This window comes from Chiroxiphia lanceolata, chromosome Z (genome assembly GCF_009829145.1).
Source record: "Chiroxiphia lanceolata isolate bChiLan1 chromosome Z, bChiLan1.pri, whole genome shotgun sequence".
In the NCBI taxonomy this organism is placed as follows: domain Eukaryota; kingdom Metazoa; phylum Chordata; class Aves; order Passeriformes; family Pipridae; genus Chiroxiphia; species Chiroxiphia lanceolata.
Window position 1 is genome coordinate 58,850,299 of NC_045671.1, and position 23,346 is coordinate 58,873,644.

At 34.8% G+C, this 23,346-nt stretch overlaps 1 protein-coding gene across 10 annotated transcripts in view; it reads left to right on the plus strand.

The window, feature by feature from the left end:
• Positions 1 to 23,346, plus strand: part of CSNK1G3 (casein kinase 1 gamma 3) — a 66,601-nt gene that overhangs the window by 37,629 nt on the left and 5,626 nt on the right. For 8 of the 10 annotated variants that reach the window (XM_032675522.1, XM_032675527.1, XM_032675520.1 and 5 more), the window contains 9 exons: positions 5,504 to 5,652; positions 6,951 to 7,185; positions 13,397 to 13,482; positions 13,617 to 13,701; positions 15,153 to 15,301; positions 15,879 to 15,974; positions 16,634 to 16,729; positions 20,495 to 20,601; positions 20,969 to 20,992. In XM_032675522.1, the coding sequence (XP_032531413.1) occupies positions 5,504 to 5,652; positions 6,951 to 7,185; positions 13,397 to 13,482; positions 13,617 to 13,701; positions 15,153 to 15,301; positions 15,879 to 15,974; positions 16,634 to 16,729; positions 20,495 to 20,601; positions 20,969 to 20,992 (1,027 nt within the window). The remainder of the gene's footprint in view (positions 1 to 5,503; positions 5,653 to 6,950; positions 7,186 to 13,396; positions 13,483 to 13,616; positions 13,702 to 15,152; positions 15,302 to 15,878; positions 15,975 to 16,633; positions 16,730 to 20,494; positions 20,602 to 20,968; positions 20,993 to 23,346) is intronic. The other 2 variants (XM_032675524.1, XM_032675525.1) reach the window with 2 other exon arrangements.

Consider the following 23,346-nt stretch of genomic DNA (forward strand, 5'->3'; position numbering starts at 1 on the left):
TGATACCACCTCTAATTAATTTCCTGGGCCATAACCACCTTGCCTTTCACTTCAGCCTCTGGATGAAAATTCAGCACAGCTTGATTTCATCAGAGTGTGTCAACATCTGTGTTTTGCTATAACTCTTCCTAGGACAAAATTTTCAGCTTGATGTTTTCTTGATTTCTTTCTCAGTTGGTAGACTGTAACTTATTTTACTAGGTTGATATTCTACCATATCAGGAGGAAGTATCTCATTAACAAGTCTCTTTTAGTGTAGTGCTAGAAACAAATTGTAGCTCAATTTATACAATTAAAAATAACTTAGCTCATTCTATATTTGCAAAATATTTTGGGATTGGTATCTTGCCCACACTGTTATTATAGGATAAGAATTATGAAGGTTATTGGGGGTTTGAAGTGAGTTTGAAAAGAAGATTTTCTGCAAGTACTCTAATGCGATATGTATGCAAACATATCTGTTTGCAGCACATAGACTGTTCCCATTACCTAGTTAAAGTAGCAGTAATTGACTGGAGTTCAGATTTTAGAATATTATTTAATTTCTAAAACAAATGTATTATGTTTGTAATGATCAGTAACAATGGAAGTGGAAGATAAAATGTCTTACCTGGGAGCGACAGAGTTAGCAAGTAAGTCAGTTCAGAATAGTCTCAGTTGACATATGAATTACATTTCATGAGTTCTTACAGGTGTATCTGAGATGTCTCATTTCACAACCTTTTTATATATCTTGCTAACTGTCATGCAGTATAAATGCAAAGTGAATTTTATTAGTAACTTCAGAACTTTGCTTTGAGATACGCCTAGGTAGGTAACTGAGACTTTACTCTTAAATTGAAAGCTGTTTTTAATTTATTTTTTTTTAGTGAAGCTGTCCTACTTTATTGCTTTTGTTCTAATTTGACTGAGATCATTATGTAGAAGAATAAACAGTAAGCAGTTAGTTGAAGTTTTTTTAATCAATGATTAATAAAAATTAATGCAGGTGATCTTAAAAAAGAATACTCTAATTTAAGAATTTATCTGTAAGAGTGCTTAAACTGAATCAAATATTGAATTTCTTGCTGAAGAGGTATCTGTTCATAAGTGCTGTTAATCTGTGTACTGATGGCTGCTATGATTTTGTTGTGAGTTTGGGATGAAGCTGACTCCATTTTGAGTTTGTTGCTGCTGATACAATTCCTGTAATAGAAAGGTTGAGCTGCTCAATTATCAATGTGAATATGCTAATATTTATGTTTATGTGAATGAAAGATGACGATAATAGCAAATTTATTTTTCAAGTGTAGTCCCACAAAAACTATAAAAAATGTTTCTGGCAGTTTTTCTTGTTTTATACTAATCCTTTTCTAACATTTGGCTTAAGGAAATGTATAGAATTTTCTCAATTTATATTTAAAGTAATTTTTTCCCCTAGAATAAATGCAAGAGATCTGGTAAGAATGACAACTGCATAATAGATTCACATGATAATATTTCTGAGAAACAGTGATTACTGGTCATAAGAAGCCTGGTTCTGTGCAAAAATTTGTATTGTTTTTGGATTGTGACATCACACAGAGATTTCAGAAATTAATTGGTTTTTTGTAGCATACAATAGATAGCTGTAATTGTGAAAGGAGGTTTGATGATACAGTTCACAGAACAGTGCATGTTAGATAAATGGATATTTGATTTAATAAAGATGACAATAAAAATGCATCTGTAATTCTGTTTTAGTAATGTAAATACCTAGTTACAGAAGATTTTTCCTTGAAAATAGATTTAACTGTTATACTACTATTTCTTATTTATACAAACATATTCTTATTTTTGCAAATAAGAAATGTGGTCTAAGTTTTTTGGTGCTGAATTCGTGTTTCTGATACAGTGTCTCATTCCATGTTTAGGGTTTTATAGTTCATAGATGATCATGGTTTCAGGAGCATTACAGTGCTATGTTTTGAGATATTGTATGACCCTTCTGTGTATGCTGCTTTGGTTCAAGTCAAAATGCACATATGGCACGACCCTGGATTTTATAATTTCTTCCTTTGAGAGGATTCACACCAGATTTTGTAGACTAAGTAGAGAATACTTGTGTTTGTGGCAGTTTGTTGAATTGTGTCCTTGCCAGAGTACCAGTATGGATGTACCATAAAAGATAACTGTTACTGCAAATCTTCCACCTACCTAAGGTCTTTTGTTTTTGTCCAGTGAACTGTCACATGAGAAGATTAAAAATACAGATACAAGGCAGTGGTGTATAGGAAGCTGAATACAGAACACCTTGTTCTGCAAGAGCAGTCTTGTGTATTTTACTGGCATTTATGAATCTGATTTAGCAAACAGTCTAAGCAATAAGATATAATGCAGATCACATCAGTGTGTTTCTTGACTGGCTTAGAGAAAACTCTAATTACTCTAGTAATGTTTTCTTTATTCTGATGTTTTTATCCTTTCATCATTATAGGGAAATCAGATCTGTCAGCTTTAAAAACTTTCTAGATGTCAGGTAAATAAACATGGTGGACTAAAGCATTTAAGCAAATATTAGGCAATATAATCCATAAATCCACCTAACTGGGCACACATAATTGCAGTAAGCCAAAAATGAATAAACAAACAGGTACACTACTGTCACCATCTCTGCATTCCCACTTATCTACCAGGATTTGTCCTATGTGTACTGTGATACAACCATCTGACTTAGTGAGAGCTCCAGTGTGAATCCATGCATTTAATATTAGCAAAGTTTAGTTTCTTAGTCTTAGAAAAAAGTAAATACAAAATTCTCTTTCTATTTCCCTCCCTCTTCCCCCCCCCTCAGCACCCCAGTGGATAGTAATGCACTTTTAGGGCATTTGGTCTCTTATTTTGGAGACCAGTGTTGTATAGCAGCAATATTTTAGGTGGCTAATGAAAGTTAACTTTTCTAGAAAAAGAAACTGGAAACCAAGCAATATTCAAATAGTTAATTTCAAAGTCACGACTTTCTTGATTTTTGCCATGAGGTTAAAATGGGATTCAAAGTCATATTGGTTTAAAGTGGATTTACAATTTTATCGCAAAGCAGTCACATAAAGTATTGTAAATGGCTTTAATAAATTGAGATCATTCAAATGAAAGTGTTTTACTTGTGATCAAGTGTAAATATCTAGGGATAAGCAAATGTGACACATATCTGAAAATAAGAATGCTGTATTCAGATTTTTAAGTCTAGAAAGGAAGTAGATGTTTAAGTGGTAAGGTAATTTGGTGAGAGTATGTGAATCTGGTTTTTTGGCCACAAGTAAGTTTCTTCTTTGGTGGAAGAGTTGGAAGTTACTTGTAACTTTTAGTGATGTTTGTGTGATGATCACTGAGTTCCGTACGTAATGGGAAGCGGTACTTCTTTTTATAAAGGATATTTGAGAGTGAGGCAGAAGATGTGTCAAGGTAATGGAAAGGATTGAATGATAATCAATTATTGAGCAAGAAACGTAAGAACAATGACTTTTATTTCACAGCAAGACGACTGGGATGTGTCTTAAAAGTTTTGAGTAGTTCCTTCTTGTGGAAGGAAAGTGGTTGAAGCCAGACTAATTCAGAATAGAAATTATATACATCTTCTTAATTGATAATACGTATTGGAATATCCTGTCAACAAAATAGGAAATTCTTAGTTTTCTAAAAATCAGAATTTCTGTGTTTTTCTAACTTAACCAGTATCTCTTAAAGATTTATATAGAAGAGATTATTTATTTCTCTATAGTGGCGAAAAAGCCTCAGATTCTATTTATTAGTATCATGTTACTTTCTGACTTATCTTCTGGAGATCTAGAGACATGAAGAGATAATACAAGTAGCAGGATGATATTAGCTTATTGTTTTTAAGCAAAAGCATTAAGACTGTTTCGATTAAGAACCAAAACCCCCAACTTCTAGTACTTTGAACTATTAATATGAAATTATTTTGTCAATATGGGTAATTTTAGACAGAATGCTCCATATGTGCCTTGCAGAAAGTTATAATGTGTTAAACACAATTTTGGAGTGTTCTGGAGTTTTTGCCTAGTCAGAAGATCAAGTCTTTTAGGTATCTATCTGGTCACTAGGGATGATTTTTTTAAAAAAGGAAGAACACTATCTTGTACCATGTTCTGATACAGTATGAGGTATACAATATGGTCTATGCTCCTTCTTTAGTAGCAATAAGCTACTCCTGTGAAGTCTTTCTCAAATGGCTATAGTTATGCATGTTAAGTATATTAGTATAGAGATGGGTATGATTACACATATTTAAAATAAATTGAAGGTCTGGTCTTCAAAACACTGAACAGTTAAACTGGATTTTTAGGGGTTCTCCTTTCATTATTCTTACTTGTAGGAAAGAGATTAGTGAAAATGCTCTTAAAAACACGTCATTCATTTGATTTTAGTTTTGCTAAAACAGTAATTATTTTTTTTATTTTTTTTTCCCCCAAAGCTGTAGTGGAAACAATTATAAATCTGTACACTCAGTGTAAGTGGCACTGTAGTAAGGCATGAAAAACCAAAGACCTCAAAAAACACCCAGAGTTAGGGATGTTTTAATTTTTAAACTCACATTTGACCTACAGAGAATGAAGGTGAAATCCAGTGTTTCATTAAGGTGTTCTAAAAATAGGTTTAGTACTTCTGTATAGTACAGTAATTGTAACAATGGATACTGTAGAAAAGCTCATGTGAAAGGAGGAATGCATTTTCAGAGTACTGAATATTTCAAATAAATGAGACACAGAGGATATGTACTGAAGAGCAAAAAAAGAATCTGGAATAGCTAGGTTCCTTATATAAACAAAATTTATTTTGCTGAATGAGTAAGATGTCCTGTGCATATGAAAAGTGCAAGATGAATAGAAGCAATGATACCAAGTTATTTTTAATTAAATAGTCACACAATGCATACGTACAAAAAGGTGTAAGTAAAATTGGATCATAAGGCTTTAACTGTTGATATTTTCAAACTTCTGGATTGCCTGCTTCTGATTACTGAACTCTCTGGTTCATTAATCTCTTTTGGGTTTTTAAATTATTTCTACAGACAATGAGGTGCATTTATTACTAAATGTAGGTTTGTCATAGCCTTATTTTAAAAGGTTTAATTTAAATGTGTGGTGGGTTTTGGTTTTTGGTGATTTTTTTCCATTTTTTTGGTAAAAGAGCATATTTAAGCCTCTCTTCATAGCTTTTTAAAATCTGTTTCAATTTACTGTTACAAAACCTAACAGAGAAGTTCTAATTTTTATTTATTTATGAAATCTTTATATCTTTCACAAGTCAAATATGTAACAGTCACAAAATATTTAATGAAAATTATACTATCTTTATTATTCCTGTTGTATCTTTTACCTGTAGTTTGTATGAGGTTTTATTTTTGCTTTTATGTGAAAAATGTATTTATAACTTCACAACAACTTGAAATTGAGTAGGAATTTTATTGGTATGTTTATTAATCCTATTTAACACCTTGTAATTACTTTGTATTTTCATTTTACAGATGGAATACCTCAGGTTTATTATTTTGGCCCATGTGGCAAATATAATGCTATGGTGCTAGAACTACTTGGACCTAGTCTGGAAGATTTGTTTGACTTGTGTGGTAGGACATTTTCTCTTAAAACCGTTCTTATGATAGCCATACAGTTGGTAAGTAGAATAGATGTTAATTTGAGTGTTCACTAGAATAACTGAATTAGTCTGCAATGGATTAAATGTTTATTTAACTTGAGATTTGCAGTTCTTGTGTTTTAAATAGATGTCAGTGGTCTTTAAAGAGCATGTGATACAGTTTTAGTAGGAAAACTGTCTTCTGTTACTTCCATTTACTTTGTTCCAGTTTTTCAAGAGTCATAGCACGAATAAAATTACATTACATCCTCTGAGTTCTCACAGGTCACAACCTGAAATAATGAATATTAGTTTGACATACTCTTTTAAAAAGAAAACTTTAATTAAATATAAATAATTCTAGCACACAAAAGCAGTTGGATTATGGGACTCCTAAATAGCATAAAAATTTTTACGGGGCATTCTTGTAAGCAAGAAAGCAAACAAACAAATGAAAGATTCCTCAAACCCTCCCAGAAATTATAGCACAAAATTATTCAATGAAGAATTATTGTCTTTTTTGAAGATTTCCTTATTTGGTTTTGACCTAAGGGTGGATGGAAGTGCAAAGAAAGACAATTAAATCTATGCATGTTTACCTTGATGATATGAGTTTTAAATAAGTCCTTATGAAATATTAATGATACTGAACTTCCATTTCCCTGAATATTACTCATGAAGGGTAAATATAGCTGTTTAAAACACAACTGTAATTATATAACAGACCTCCAGCTGCAGACATATGGACATATTGAGCTTATTTACAGCCAAAATGACCAAGGTCTTTTTTAAAATGCTGAAGTTATCACAGATGTAAAGATCCGTTTTATTTAACACTTCCTGTTCCTTTCTGAATACAGAAATTTCAATAGAAAGTGGTCCAGCTGGAATGTAATTATATGCATAGTGATGAACTTTCAGTGCTTCTCTTATTTATACCTCTAATGTGTAACAGATCTACATGAAACTTTGCTGCTCACTGCTTGATGACGGTTTCTGGTTTTACTTCTAATGTGCACAAAACATAGTTGTACCACCTGTTTTTAAAGAAGAAAACTTCTGTTTAATACATGATTCATGACTAATGTCCAGTGTAAAGGTTTCCAACACACGAACTGATGTATCTGCTTATCAATTTTTATTGATCTTAGCTGGGAGGTATCTTGTTAAGAACAGTATCCCTTTGGTTTTAAGATGGGGGTGATTTCTTCTAAATATAAACTCCATGTAAGATATGTAGCTTCTAAAATGTTTTAATGTGATAACCTGAACCTTAAACTAAACTTTCTGGTTTTGTTGTTTGGTTTGTTTTTTTTTTTCTTTTTCTTTTATTAAAGATTTCTCGTATGGAGTATGTCCATTCAAAGAACTTGATATACAGAGATGTAAAACCTGAGAACTTCCTAATAGGACGACCTGGAAACAAAACCCAGCAAATTATTCACATTATAGATTTTGGTTTAGCAAAGGAGTATGTAGATCCAGAAACAAAGAAGCACATACCATATCGAGAACACAAGAGCCTTACAGGAACAGCTAGATATATGAGTATAAATACACACTTAGGAAAAGGTATGTGTGCTTTTTAAGTGCAGAAACAAGAATTGATCAACAGCTGTGATTTGTCATAAACCATCTTGTTTTGTAGTTGTAATTTTTCTCAGTCTGTAGTCATTAAGAACTACAAGTTTTGTGTACTGTGCAAATATAGTTTGTCCTTATGGAAATACTGTTTATGGGAATGATATTTTCTGAATCTCTAATCATCATGGTGTTGTTTTGGGAATTGTTATCTTTGTTAGATATATATAAAAGAAAGATGGGGTATATCTTTTTGTATTATAACATCTTCACATTTAGAAGTACACCATGGCAGAGTGAAGTGTCCAGGAAGCAGATACACTTATTAAAGATAGTAAAGTGAATAGATTGCAACAATATAGGTTTTCAATGGTATCTTGCTAGTTTTCTGTTCTCTTTGAAATGCATCATAAAATAATAAAGTAGCTTATATATCATACTGATTTCTTGATTATTTTTTTTAGTGCTTGCACTGTTAATAAGGATTTAAAGGTTATGCTAACGAGCTAATGAAAGGACAGAATATATATAAAGATGAAAGTTGTTATTATTGAATGAATAAATTACCTGGAAAAAGGTATGAGCACTCAGATCTTTGTTTATTCCAGTTATAAAGAGGTTTTCTAGTGAAAACAGGTTTGACCCCTTCGAATTTGTGTAAACTGGTTGTTTATCACTGCATGGTAATCGCTGATTAGACTGCTCTTTGAATTGGTCATAAAAATGTTGCACAATACATACAGCTCAACTGTAAGTGCGACTGTTAATATGGCAAATGAGAAACCATTCACACTTTTCAGATGGCAATAAGGTGCTTTATCAATAAAGCATAACCATAGAATCATTTAGGTCAGAAAACACCCTTAAGATCATTTAGTCCACTATTAACCCAGGACTGCCAAGTCCATCACTAAACCACATCCCTAAGCACCACGTCTACAGATCTTTTAAAATATCTCACAGAATGGTGACTCAACCACTTCCCTGGGTTCCAGTGCTTGAGAACCCTGTTGGTGAAGAAAATTTTCCCAGTCTAAACTTCACTGTGGCACAACATGAGGCTGTTTTCTCTTGTCCCGTCGCTTGTTACTTTAGAGAAGAACCTAAACTTTCAGGTAGCTGTAGAGGTCTCCCCTGAGCCGTTTTTTTCCTCCAGGGTAAGCAACCTCAGCTTCCTCAGCCACTCCTCAAAAGACTTGTGCTCCAGACCCTTCACCAGCTTCATTGCTCTGTTTTGGACATGCTCCAGAACCTCAGATGTAGGATTTGAGCTTTCTAGACTTAGCTTTTGGAGCTCAATCTCCTCAGATAAAGGAAGCATTTACTGTATTTTTCAGGCATGAAAGCTGATATCAGCTTAGGGTGACTTAAATTTTTGACAGTAGGCTCTCATCTCCATTAGACAGGGTAGACTTTTGAATAATGTAAAATTTTCAACAGTGGCACAATGACTTTTAAAATCAAATAAGCTTTTTATTCCTTCTTAAATAAGAAGATTCTCCTATCTCATTTAAGAAAATAAACATGAACACGAAACTGGTAATTACTTGAAAAACACAACTGAATTTTGTTTACATGTCTGATATTAACACAGGAACATAGTAAATGACTACAAGGGTGACTTTTCCACTCCTTAAGTAGTCTTGATCTCTGGTTAGATGTGTTTATTGTTGTTTAATCATAGAATGGTCTGACTTGGAAAGGATCATCTAGTTCCAACTCCCCTTCTGTGGGCAGAAACACCTTGCACTAGACCAGGTTGCTCAAAGCCCCATCCAACCTTGATCACTTCCAGGGATGGGGCATCCACAGCTTCTCTGGGCAAACTGTTCCAGTCTCTTGGTGGCCACACAGTAAAGAATTTATTCTTAAGATCTAATCTAAACCTGCCCTCTTTCAGTATGAAGCCACTACCTCTTGTCCTTGTAAAAAGTCCCTCTCCACCTTTCATGGAGGCCCCCTTTGGGTACTGGAAGGTGCTGTAATGCGCTCTCTGGGGCCTTCTCTTCTTCAGGCTGAGCAGCCCCAACTCTCCGCCTGTCTTCATAGGAGAGACACTCCCTGATCGTCTTCATAGTCCTTCTCTGGACTCACTCCATGTACTTCTTATGTTGGGAACCCCAGAGCTGGATGCAGCATTCCAGGTGGGCTCTCAACAGAGCAGAGTAGAGGGGCAGAATCCCCTCTCTCTCCCTGCTGGCCACACTGCTTTTGATGCAGTCCAGGATATGATTGGCTTTCTGGGCTGCAAGCACATGTTGCCAGCTCATGTCCAACCTCTCATCTACCAGCACCACCGAGTTCTTCTCAGGGCTGATCTCCATTCTCTGCCCAGCCTGTACTTGTGCTTGGGATTGCCCAGATCTAGGTGCAGGTCTTGCACTTTTTCTTGTTGAACTTCATGAATTTTGCACAGGTCCACCTCTCAAGCGTGTCCAGATTCCTTGGAATGACATCCATTCCCTTCAGCGTGGTCACTGCACCACACAGCTTTGTCTCATTGGCAGACTTGCTGGTGGTGCCCTCAATCCTACTGTCCATGTTACTAGCAAAAGTGTTACCCAGCACCTGTCCCAATACCAACCCCTGAGGAACGGTGCTCCTCACTGGTCTTCACTTGAATTGTTGCCAACAGCTTAAGAGTGCAACCACCCAGCCAATTCCTTGTCCACCTGTTCCATCTGTCAAATCAGTGTATCTCCAGTTCAGAGACAAGGATGTCCTATGTTAGTGTCAAAGGCTTTGTACATGTCCAGGTGGGTGATGTCAGTTACTCTTCCATCCTGCACCAACACTCTTTCCATGTGGAAAATCACCAAATTTGTTAGGCATGATTTACCTGTAGTGAAACTGTGTTGTCTGTCATCAGTCCCCTCCTTGTCTTCCATGTCCCTTAGCACAGTTTCCAAGAGGATCTGCTCTGTGATCTTACCAGGCACTGAGATGAGACTGACTTGCCTGTGGTTTCCCATGTCTTCCTTTTCTTGCCTTTGTTGTAATGGGGGTTACGTTTCTACTTTTTCCATCTGTGGGAACTTCACTGAACTGGAACAATTTCTGAAATGTAATGGATAATGGTTTAGCCTGAGATTCCCTCAGGACTCATAGATGCATCTCAACAGGTCCCAGGGACTTGTGCACCTTCAGTTCCTGAGATGGGCTACAGCCTCTTCTGCAGTGGGCACCTTAATTAAAGGTATAAATGAAAATAGGGGTTTTTTTTTACATAAAGTCCTCATTATTCATAAGACAACAGTATGACATACAATGTGTACTTGTCATGCAACTTCATTTTTCTGTAACAGAATCATCAGCTTTGGGATTCATTTTTTTTTTCAGAAAGGAATGCTGTTCTGTCCCTTATATTATTGTATGAAATCCTATCATTTTTAGTAAGACTACAAACTCTAGGTTTCAAATTTTTTTTTGCTAAACTTTATGGACTGATAGTTCAAGTTAAGTAGGTTGTCACTTTCCAGTTCTGTATCTAACCATGTAATCTTCTTGGTAGCTAATACTGTCTTTTCTGATCCAAGTAACTTTCTTTGGGGAGGAATGTAGTGTTAAAAATGGATGCTTACTAAAGACTGAATGTCTGCTGTGTAAACTGTATTATGATTATGTTATTGTGTATCCTAAAAAAAGATGATTTCTGGGAATAGCCTGCTGAATGAGGCTCTAATGTTTATTTAAATCAGTCTATTTGAATTGAGATAATTGTCTGTAGTTTATGAACTAAATAACAGGTACCAGTTTCTTATTAATTTAGCTTGCTTCAGGTGACCACTTTGAGAGAGGAAACCATGTGCCCTAAAGCTTTGTTGTGCGTTTATCATTTTATGATCTTATTACCTTTTAGGCAACATATCCTCTTAATCTCATTAAATTGTGATACACTAGCATCTGTATGCATTAGCAGCTCTTCCTCTAGCTGATGCTTGAAATCCTTTTGTCTTCTAGTTAGTCCACTGCTAGTTTTTTTCCAGTTTTCAGAGGTCCTTCTTTGAATAATAGCAGTATAATCTTTGGGTTTCCTGTTTCTCCAGCTCATCTTGAAGATTTCCATCCATAGGAAAGTGTATTTGATTACTATTTCTTAATTAGCTCAAATTGGTCAGGGACGAACTTAAATGGATTCTAAATAATAATTGCTGTCTTCTTTCTCGTAGCAGAGTTTTGAGAGCATTGTGAATTCAAATGGTAGTTCCCAAAGAACTGTCCTAAAGAAATATCACCAGCAGTCCAAAGCTCATTTAAAAAAAAAGACCCTGAAAACCAAAAAGCCGAAATCCTCTTAATTTGAAATAATTTCAAGATAAAGATTGAAAGTTTCACTTTTCATAGATAGGATTCTCTGTGAAGGAGCCATTGCCTCCATAAATTTTTTTTTTTTTTTAAGAGTAGACTAGGTTAAATTTTCATCAGCATAACCTGTAGAAATCAATGTGAAAGAGAGGGATTAGCAAAAACTGAACAGAACTTTCCAGTACATTTTTGTGGGCTGTGCCTTAGTGTTGCCCATAGGTGGGCCGTCTGTTGCACACTTGTAACATTCTGTGAAGTACTCATTTTCTGCATGCCCACCCTATCTCATAAAGAGCACAGAATTTCTGCCAGCAACTGGAGCCAACATTTCTTTCATGTGCTGGGACCTGTCAAGCATAGAACTCTACAGCATAAAAAGAACTCTGTAGCTTATTCCTGCTTTCTTCTTACCCTATGTGATTGTATCAGGATAGCATGTGGTCAGTAAATGAGATGTTGTAGGGTTGGTAGAGAAATTCAAATAGAATCAAAGTGTCTGGAGTGCACTGAGAAAAGTGGCAGCAGTGGCCAGTGAGAGTGGAGGAGTGAGCACAAGAAGAGTGTTGGCAAGGAAATTGGAAACGTGGAAATGAGTGAAGGAGAAATGATCATGAAAGAGCCTCATATGGCTGGCAGATGTGTGATGAAGTAATGGGCTAAATATAGAATTATCATGCTAGTGTGTGTTTACTCAGTGTTCAGATGAGAAGGTAGGGATAGGAATAGAATATTAAGTATGTTGTTCTATCTATACAAAGATTAATAATTGTTCTTCAGATGCAGTATATTTATGGCAATATTATGTGTTGATCAAATCAGAGCCAGGTTGACTTTGTTAGCTTTGCTGTATTTAAAAAAATCAAACAATCTTTTTTTTTTAGTTTAATTTCCTGCTCCGTTTTTCTTGTTGTCAAAGCATAGCGATTTTGTCTTGTGAAATACCGGGTGAAAGCAATTTTATAATTTTGTTTTTCTGCCTTGTGTCAGGGAGGAACTCAAATTTAGAATTGAATACTGCCTGTTTCCTCAATATGTAATACAACATGTAACATTTGTTTCAACAGCAGTACAGAATGAAGTTTGGTGGAAATGTAAAAATCTCTTTTCTACAAGTAATTTGAAGACTCAGCATTCTCTATTATGTTTACTTTTCCTACAAATAATGGATTTAATTTAAAAACTATATGAAATGTGCTTTGAAAACTTTGAATGCGCTGTGTTTTACTTGTTACTTTCTGTTTTAACCTTCTGTGAACTTTTTGAAGGACTGCCACTTCTTCAGTGCAGATGAAAAATTATAGCCTTGCCAGACATTGTGTACTGTAAAAGCTTAAATATCAGCTAGACTTGAGAGCAGGCTGTATGTACATGCCTCTTTATGCTGGTTTCTATTCAAATAATAGTACTTCTGAGCCTTCTTCAGTCCACCATTGACTTGCTCAGAAATTCCATAATGAGTCCCAGAGGCAAAGACTGTCTTCTCCATGGCTTTATAGAGAAAAAAATGAATTCAATTAAAGTTTTCTTAAACTGTTTCAAGTTCACAAGTAATGGATTAAAAATATTGTAATTAAAATGCAATTTTAAGGGTCAAACTAAATTTTAAATAAACAATATTTTAAAATAAAAACAGTTTTTTACAGCAAGATAATTTGCTTTAAGTACTGTTGAGATGAATATACCTGCAGTCTGCATCTGCTTTTTTTTTTTCTTTTTTTTATTTTAGCTGTGTTTGTAATGCAGGGCATAGTACACCAGAACCCCCCAATATGCTTAGTTTGATTTCAAGTACTCTACACCTACCAATGATTTTTACATAATTTTGAAGCTAACCTTTCAAATATAATGTAAAATTACTCAGATTGAATTTTCTATTAATATATGCCTTTCATTTCAGAGCAAAGCAGAAGAGATGATTTGGAAGCTTTGGGTCATATGTTTATGTATTTTCTCAGAGGAAGTCTTCCATGGCAAGGTTTAAAGGTAGTGGAATTTGATATCTTCCTCTGTCCTATTTTCAGATCATCAGCTTTTATTGACATGTTTGTTTTTTTCTTTTTGAATGTTTGTCTGCAGGCTGTATAACTTCAGATGCTTGTTTTGTTCTTGTATCATAGGCTGATACATTAAAAGAACGTTACCAGAAAATTGGAGACACAAAACGAGCAACCCCTATAGAAGTATTGTGTGAAAACTTCCCAGGTAATGTCTACTATTTATAAAAATGTTCTTATTGATTTATAAAACAAAACTGAGATAGGCAATTGCTTAATATCTGGCTTTTAAAATAAATAAAATAATGCTTCCAAATACATATATTATGTACTATGGTAATAGATCACAGAATTGGTCAGATTGGAAGGGACCACAGTGGGGCACCTGGTCCAACTTCCCTGCTCAAGCAGGGTCATCCTAGAGCGTGTGGCATGGGATTGTGTCCAGATGGTTCTTGAATATCTCCAGTGAGGGAGACTCCGCAATCTGTTCCAGTGCTTGGTCAGCTCTCAGTAAAGAAGTTCTTCATCATTTTTAGGAGGAACTTCCTCTCCATCAGTTTTGCCCCTTTGCCTCTTTTGCTATTGCTTGGCACCACTGAGAAGAGCCTGGTTCCATCCTCTTGGCACCCTCCCCCTTCAGATATTTGCACACATTAATTAGGTCCCCTCTCAGTCCTCTCTTGTCAAGGCTGAACAGGCCCAGCCTTTCCTTCTAAGAGGGCCACTCCTCCCAGCTTTATGTCATCAGTGAACTTGCTGAGGAGGCATCTACCCCTTCATCCAGGCCATTGATGGATAAGTTAAACAATACTGGGTCCAGAAAGAAGAATTATCCTTTTGGAGCAGCAGCAAGCTAATGCTGTTTTTCTTAAAATGTAGATTCTTCTAAAGGAAACAAAAAAATATTATATGTATGCTTACATTGATCAACTAGTCTGCACTTTTATGTTCACACATAAAATTTTGCAAGCCCTTTAAGCTCAAATATTTTTAATATGTTTTTAATAATAATATGTTTTTAATACGGTGTCGTACCCCTATTAAAACCAAGCTGAATTGGAAGCAGCTTGAACTAATATTTAAATTAACTTGCAAGTTTTGGGTGTCACTTCTAGCTCTCCATAAGTACAAGGAGAATCAATGAGGTATTGGAAAACTGGAGAGAAGCAAATATGACATTTTTTAAAAGTTGGACTAAAGTGTTCAGAACAGGGGATATACGTAACATGGACATGATTTTGCCAAAATATAAATAAACACCTTGAAAGGTAATAACAATATCACTGATAGGAAAAATAGATTTGCTGAGAATAGCTCATGACAAACTGATTTTGTTTCCTCTTATGAAAGGAAATCCTGTCCACAGCAGGCCTTGTGGACAGGAGGCAGATACTTTGTCATATACCCCTTTCTTTACTTTTCCTTAGTCTTGTCTCTGTGAAATTAATTGAGAGGGGGAAAGAAGTAGAGGCATTTCTTTTCCCACTTTTTTGGCATACTGTGCATACTATTAAGTAACTTTTCTTTCTGGTAATTCACAGATTCATAGTGAACTGTTCCGGTTTTAGGGTGAGAAATGCTTTAAAATGAAATAATTTTTTTTTTAGTTCCATTAAAAGAGGTAATGAGAATTACGTATATTTCTTATTTATATAGAGGAAATGGCTACATACCTACGTTATGTGAGAAGGTTAGATTTTTTTGAAAAGCCAGACTATGACTACTTAAGAAAGCTCTTCACAGACTTACTTGATCGGAAAGGCTATATGTTTGATTATGAATATGACTGGATTGGAAAACAGCTGGTGAGTACAGTTAAGCTGTTAGTAATATAATGTTTGTGTGATCAGTTTTGAGCCAGTGGTTCAGAACTGAGTTTCAGGAGATGTGCACCTCAAGGCTGTCATTAGAATTGTTAACAGCTGCTATTACAAACCCATTTTCAGATGCATTTTCTAACATTATCTTTTGGCTTGAGTGTTTCATATTCTTTCTCTTTCCAGACATGCTTTCAATATCTAAGTACATCTCTGCTCAATCCAAAATGGGGTTGCATAAAGAATTACTTTAACCCTTTAGTTAGGTTTCATCAGAATGTTCTAACTGGTAACTGAAGAAAGTATCAGCCTGAAGTCCTTCAGAATATTAATTTATAATAATACTTAGAATTGCTACTTCATTCAATTATGTAATTCGTAGTTTGCTTTTTTCTTGTTGATGTTAGTGTAAATATCTAGTGAAACTTCTGCTTTAATTTGATGACTTTGTGTTATTGGAAACTGTCAGATTCAAAGACTATTTTCTTTTACAAACCAGTAACTTTTGATGAGACTTAGAAATTTGGGTTTTTTACCAGTAGCTTCGTATTATTTATATTTGTAGCCTACTCCAGTGGGTTCAGTACATTCAGACCCTGCAATGTCTTCAAACAGAGAAGCATATCAACACAGAGACAGAATGCAACAATCCAAAAATCAGGTAAACTGCTCTTGTAAGATTATCAACGTTAGTATGTTTTTGTCTAATGATTTGTGCTATGTTATTGATTTTATTAGAACTCCAAAATAAAATTGACACCAGGTTTTCTTTGTTTTGACTTGGATTTAAGTAGATCCTTGTTAAAGTTTACAGATCTAGAAATACATTAAAATGTCCTAAAAATTTGCTTGTTTGAAGGTATGATATAATGTAGCTTACGTCAGTAGCGCATTTTCTCTCTGATACTTCTTTAATCACTGTCACTTTCCATATGCCATGTCATCTATTTGGGTTCATTTTGGTAACGTGTATGTACAACATTTTCACTTTTTTTTTTAAACCAGGCTAATGACCAAGGTGGTAAAAATGTTAGAAATTCATAGTTGTGTCCATTTACCTTAGCAAAGTTAGAGGGTTGCATTGGTGTACCTTTTCTTACTACAAATTTTGAGTTTTAGCTGCTTCACCTCTCTATGAAAATGTATGTGTAGTCATATGTAGGTGTGTCGATAATGCGGAAGTGCAATCTATATAGGAATTAAGTGTATAGTGCTTCTGTGCCTTTAAAAAACCCCAATAATAATCAATGCACAAAGTTTTTATTTTCGTAATTTTTTTTCTTCTTTTGCATAAATTCCTAATGCATTCAAAAATGGTAGTCAACAGACCATAGGGCAGCTTGGGACTCACAGCAAGCCAATCCACATCATTTGAGGGCTCACCTGGCAGCTGACAGACATGGTGGCTCGGTACAGGTATTTTCTGCTTCTTTGCATGACTTAAATTAGTTGTTTTCTGTTACATAATACTGGTGTCCTGTAGTGTATGACATGATTCATGTTTTCATATTAAAACTGCTTTCCAGTAATGCTCAGAATGTTACTCCTTGGTTCACAGTTGTCAAACTGAAATTAAAACAGGTGTAGAAACTATGGAACTTTTTGTTTGTGGAGTTTTTCCTGCACGTTTCTTAGTGAAAGTCTAAAACAGTTGAACTGTCTTTTTAATGGAATATGCACTTAAAATAGTGCAAGCAACTGAAGTTTACACTTTTGATGTGTTAGTTATATTAGCAACTAAAAACCACTATTGACTGAATTCAATGTTATTCAAGCCATGTTTTTTTTCATTAAGAAAACTTCCAGTTAAAATATTAATTAGTGATGCTTGTTTAAACTTTACTATTTTTGTTCAAACAATAGTTGACAAGAAGAATGTTTCCTGGAGTAGTACTTCACACATATCAGCTAAAAAATTAGTAGAAACCGACAGTTTTTCCTTTATTATTAATTTTATTTTCAAAGCACTTTTTTCCTGTTTTGTTTTCAATTTTTAATTTTTTTTTTAAATTTTTGTTGTCTTGCTCTTTGAATATACTTAGGTATGAGACAGGTGGGATAATACATAAGGAAATCTAAATTTAATATAGGATTCAAAATGCCAGCTGCAAAGTCTCCATGAGGTTTTGAACTTTGAGTCCAAAATGAAAACAATTTAGCTTATCTGGGTGGAAAATAAATTGTCTGCTGCATTTTTGATTCTAACAATCTAAGTTATATATTTTTCTTCTGAAGTCTTATTTTGGAAAAAATTTGTCAAGGCCTGAAGAAAGAATGAAAAGTCCAGGGTACGAAAAACAGTGCTGCAGTCTTGCCAGTGTGATAATTCCATGTCTTCTTTAAATGCTTAAGTTAAAACTTAACATTCTCTAAATTTTGCTGCTTTAGAAACAACTGTCATGTGTCATATAAGAAAACTTAGTAATGGTAATTATCACTATGTATCAAGAAAAGTTTCAAAGTTTTGTGCTTCTCATTAATGTTTTAAAAGCTTTATGGTATATTTAACTTGATTTGCAGTGGTTCTCTCAATAACATCAGTTTTAAAGGAAATAATTCATCTTTTGACAACAGTATAGTCATGTGGAATCAAAGTTGGATTTGGAGTTGTCTTCCAAAATTATTACTTTTTTAATTTTTTTTTAATATTAGAAAGAAAACATATTTAACATGTTAAGTTACAGTCAGTAGAACTTTGAAATTGTATATCATATCACTTATTTGATAATTGTAGCACTTAAGAAACCTTTTATTCTTTGTCAGATAAAATGCAACAATTGCAAGAGATATGCTAAATACCCTTTGGGGATGGGGAGAACATTTTCTAGGAAATAACAGTAATATGCCTTACTGTTAATATAATGTGTGTGGGGGGGAGACTCTCAAAGGATTTTTAGATACCTGCTTTCATGTTTTCCAATCCAAGTGATGAGTGTGTACATACTTGAGTTGGATCCTTTTTTTTAAAGTCTGCTGTCCAAGGAGATAGATGGGAATAATTAAACAGGTGCTCCTGGGAGAGAAGTGTGAGGGAGAATGCCATGTGAAAGCTCTACTGATGCTAGAGTTGGGCAGCTTGTTTAACTTGTGAAAAAATCATACATTATTTCATTTGCTTTGTGTAAGAAAAGAGAAGAAAATAAGAGTTCTTGCAAATGCCCTTCCATACTGTCATCTGTTTTTTGCAATAGTCAGGATTGCTAAGTTGTATTGTGTTTGCTTTCCATCCAGAAAGGGACATATAGCTGCCTTTTTATTTCTTGATGTACCCTACACTTACTTGAGTAAACTAAAGACAAAGGCTTCAGTTTTTGATCAACCACTGTTATGAAACCTTGAGTATGATCCCTGAGGATCTCTTCAGAAAAATTCATTTTGAATTTAGGTCATGGAGCAGAAATCGTGAATTATTAGGACTGCAGACAAAGTTAACTACAATATTAATTGGATAGCATTACTTTATATGGATTAGTGCAGGCTGTAGTTGTGGTTAGTTATGTAGTTATGCACAGGAAGTTCCACGTGAACAAGAGGAAGACTTTCTTTACTATGAGGGTGGCTGGGCACTGGAAGAGGCTGCCCAGACAGGTTGTGAAGTCTCCTTCCTTGGAGACGTTCAAAAGCTGTCTGGATACAGTCACGAGTAACGTGCTCCAGGACACCCTCCTTGAGCATGGGGGTTGGACCAGATGACATCACTAGTGGTCCCTTCTAACCGTATCCATTCTGTGCTTCCTTTGGACCCAAAAACCCCTTTGGACAAGTTGAGCAAATTTTTTTTACCCTTACGTCGTCAGCAATGCTCCTGTCTTATTTAGCGAGTACTTCTGATGCATTTTCCACTGTGCTTATCACTATTACAACTGGACATTTCACAGGAAGCAATGAAATTTACCTGCACAGTAAGATACCTGATGAAGTGGTTGGGATCATACTGTATCTCCTTCCAAGTAAATTTGGACAATGATGACAATAAATATTAAGATACTTGTTAAAAAAAACCAAAAAAACCCAAACCAAACCAAAAAAAACCAGCCCACAAACTGAAACTACTAACCCAGAGTGTTTGGTTCAAAATGCCTGACCCACCATCTTATGATTTGTTAAAGTGCAATTCCTATTTATTTCTGTCACTGAATGTGAAGTGCTTCTGTCATGCGCAGTGATATGAAACTAAGCTTAAGCCACCTTGTTGAAACTACACTGACTTACCTATCATCATAGAAATAAAGCCCAATCTCCCACAATTCCTTCAGTTATGTTGACTAAAATGTAACTAGATCCTGCAATCTCAGACATCTTTTCTTTTGTTTTGTTACAGGGCAGCAGTTTTTCTTGTCAGTGGTTGCTATTTTAGTCAAACATGAAAAAGAAGAGAACTCAGCCTAATGTAGGCATATGGCATGGAAAATGCCTTAAGTGCAGCAAACTTCTGAAGCTCTGTACTTACTTAGAAAAGGAACCACAAAACAAACCTCAGTAGGCTAGGCTCTTAGTTCTGGCTATAAATAGATGAAATACAACTGCTGCATTAAGAGGAGAGCTTGGAAGGGTGAGGGGAATAATATTATGATGGTGACTTTTCTTCCTGCTCCTTTTGTCTACATTAATCTCTGACCATCAGGCAGCAGCTGGTAATAATCTTGAACTGTGGACTACTGTTGGTCTCTGCAGCTGATTAATTTTTTGGCAGTAAGTGTTTTTGTGTTCTAAAAATCAGATACCATTTATACTCTTCAGTCTAGCAAATGTCTTAGTTTTCCCTTCTTCTAGTGAGTACTCTTTGAGATACAAATGAATCAGGCCATACAAAGATGGAAACTAAGGAGCATAAATACACTAAAGAAGCAGAGATAGGGTTAGATTGATTGGTATCAGGAACGTGTTTGGTGCCTTCCCTTAAGACTCTGAAGAGACGTGAGGGAGATAAGCAAACCTGATCCACTGAGTTGCTTTGCTTAGTCCACGCACTGAGTTTGTCATGTAAATGTCAGCTCCACTAATAGATACGAAAGGAAAATGACAAGAGCATGGGGATGCCGGAATAAAACCTGGCAAAGAAACTATTACTGAAATAAAAAGAATTATGGAATTAAAAAATCTATTGGTTTTTTAAGATTTAGGAGTTAACAAATGTGAGTCTGGCACTGGCATAATTTCAGGTCTTTTTGGTGATTTCAGGTAGTAAGCTCAACAAATGGAGAACTCAACACAGATGACCCAACTGCAGGCCGTTCAAATGCACCCATCACAGCTCCTGCAGAAGTAGAAGTAATGGATGAAACAAAGTATGTTCCTGTTTTTGTATTCTTTGGATCTTGTAGGCTCAGCTGCTTCAATATTTTTCTCATATAGTTATTAAAGAAATATTATCTAAACTAATAGCCACTGGTGAGGGACAAAACTCCAGTGCTCTATCTAGTTTTGTCTTTAAATTTTTAAGTAAAAGACTTTCTATAGCTTGTACTTTTAGGCTAAACCTTCGGTAACACATCTTGCTATGCTAGAGAAGTGCATGCATTTTTGATATTTCAACTAATTTTGAAATATTTAGGACAATCTTCTGACTACCAACAGCTATGTGTGCAAGATGTGAAATTCTTTCTCTGTGTGGTATTCTGATTCTCTTTTTTTCCTTACTTTCCTTCTGTATAGCTGCCAGAAAGTGTTGAACATGTGGTGAGTTATACAGCATAAGCAGGCAGAAATAGCCCCAGAAGCTTTGTTCTTATTATTGGGTTTAAAACTAATATCAGAGAACTTTAAAATAAAATGTCCATTTGAAAATCACAAAACATGTTTTAATTCCACAAAAAAATTAATTGTTTTTACAAGCAGCTGCCTTCAGGAGCTATTCTGCCAGCTTCAAATACTGCTTGCTTTTAAGTTGTGTAGTCTGTGATGTACTTTATTTCAACCTTTTTAATGGGCACTAGAATATTTTTTCCTACTTACTATTTTGTTTTAAAGGGGAAAACATTTTTTTCAGATGTTGTATCTTTCAGCCAGTATTTTAACATCTAGAAAATACCTAATAAATAATAAATGCGAGCCAATGTTTGAACTTTGCCGGTTGTCTCTGTAAATGAAATATTTACCAGAGTATTAGTCTTTAACAACCTGCTAACTAATCACTAAAACATAACTTCAGGGTTCCTTAAAATTATAGTGTAATGGAAGGGAGAAATATTAATGTCAGTTAATGTGGGATGGACAATTAATGTTTATGCATTTGAGTAGTAAACTCAAACTTGCAAAATAGTACAGAAAAATATTCTTGACAGCTAAAGGCAATATAACTTCCAACATGTTTTATTTTATAATTGTACCTGGAATAGCATTTTATAAGGATATGTGCCCTAGTTTATTGTAAAATAGGGGCACTCAAATATGAAGGATACATTAGTAACAGAGCAATCCAGCAGGCATTCCCTAATAGCAGTTAGTGTTGTAGGGACTGTTTTCCTAACTTTTAGAAAAGGGGAAATTTTTGAAAAGCCAGATTTTGAGGTTCTGGTTTGTAAGGTGTATGTGCATGTGTAGTTAATGTTGTCATGAGTGGAGGTGTCTGTTGTGCCACATTTCTGCACCAGCTTTCTGTAATGACTGAAAAGAACTAAGTTCTTAATCTGCCATCTTTGTAGAGTACTGTATTATTATTTTACTGTCAAGAATACAGTTTTCTTATATATCTTTAAAACAAAAAAAGTTCCCAAAGAGCAAGGATGTTAGTAGTCTGTTCATGGATAAATTGCCTGTCCTCTCCCTTTGTGAATAACAACCTTCTTTATGCTCAGTTCATGTACACACAGGAAATGATTAAATTTCTTTTGTTTTGAATAGTGCTTTTAGCACAGTTCAACCCATGTTTAGTTATCAACTTTACTTAGTTATCTGCAGAAAGTTAAAAGAATTAGTAGTAGCTGGGATGCTCAGCTGCTGTAGAAGCGTGGAAGTTTATTTTCTCTGATGTAAATATGTGATGGACAAATATGCTGTCTTTGACCTCTGTTGCCTAGTCTTTACTGGTTTTGTTACAGATGAGGTAACTAGTCTCAATATCCTACTCTTTAGATAAATCTTCTTTTATTCAAGTATGAAACAGTCAAATTAGTTTTCTAGCACTGTCTATTTAAACTGCAGTTTTCTCAGTCCCTGGGTTTTTTTTAGGGGGTAGAAGTTGTTTTATATTTTGGCAGTAATAAACATACATGTGTGCCCCTCACCCACACCTGCTCCCCAGCATTGCTAATAAGCATCAATGCATAAGTATACATATTTTTTCAGAAACAATGCTTTAGAAGGTTTAGGTAATTTTACATTTTAACATAATAGTTACAATCTTAATATCAAAAAGTGTTGTGAGACATTTAAACATCCATTTATAGATTTTTACACTCCTGAAGAATGTAAGGAAATAAAATAATCACTATCTTTTGTGTCTATGATATGGACATTATTGGTGTTAAGGAGATGTTGTTTTCCAAAAAGACTCACTTTGTACCTCTTTCATAATCTTTTCTCCTTCTGAAAATATGAACAAAGCTAACTTCTCTTGCTGATGTCTTCTATTTATAACACAAATATAATTTAACTGAATATTAGCTCTTCTGTCACCTTTTCAGTGGAATATTTTTCAGTACTCAGTATATTCAAGATTTTTTTTTTCCATTGATTTATTTTGTTGTTTTGGGACATTTTTTCAACACTTTCATTGTTTGATAAATATTTATGTACTCTCAGTATATATTCTAAATCCTATGTCATTTTCATGGTGTTGCTGTGCAGCAAGCATGAGCAGTAGGTGTCAGGTTTTTGGCATTTTGGTGGCTTGGTTTTGTTTTTTGGGTGTTGGTGATGTTTTGTTATTGTTGATGGTTTGTTTGTTTGTTTGGGTTTTTAAAAAAGTAGCTTTCAGCCCTATTTCAGTTGTTACTTACTGGAGTTGTAAACCAAGGAGAAAACTAACCTGATCACTGTTCTACCCTGACGTTTCCTTACCAATCAGCCTCTCTTTCCTTTACTCTTTGCTA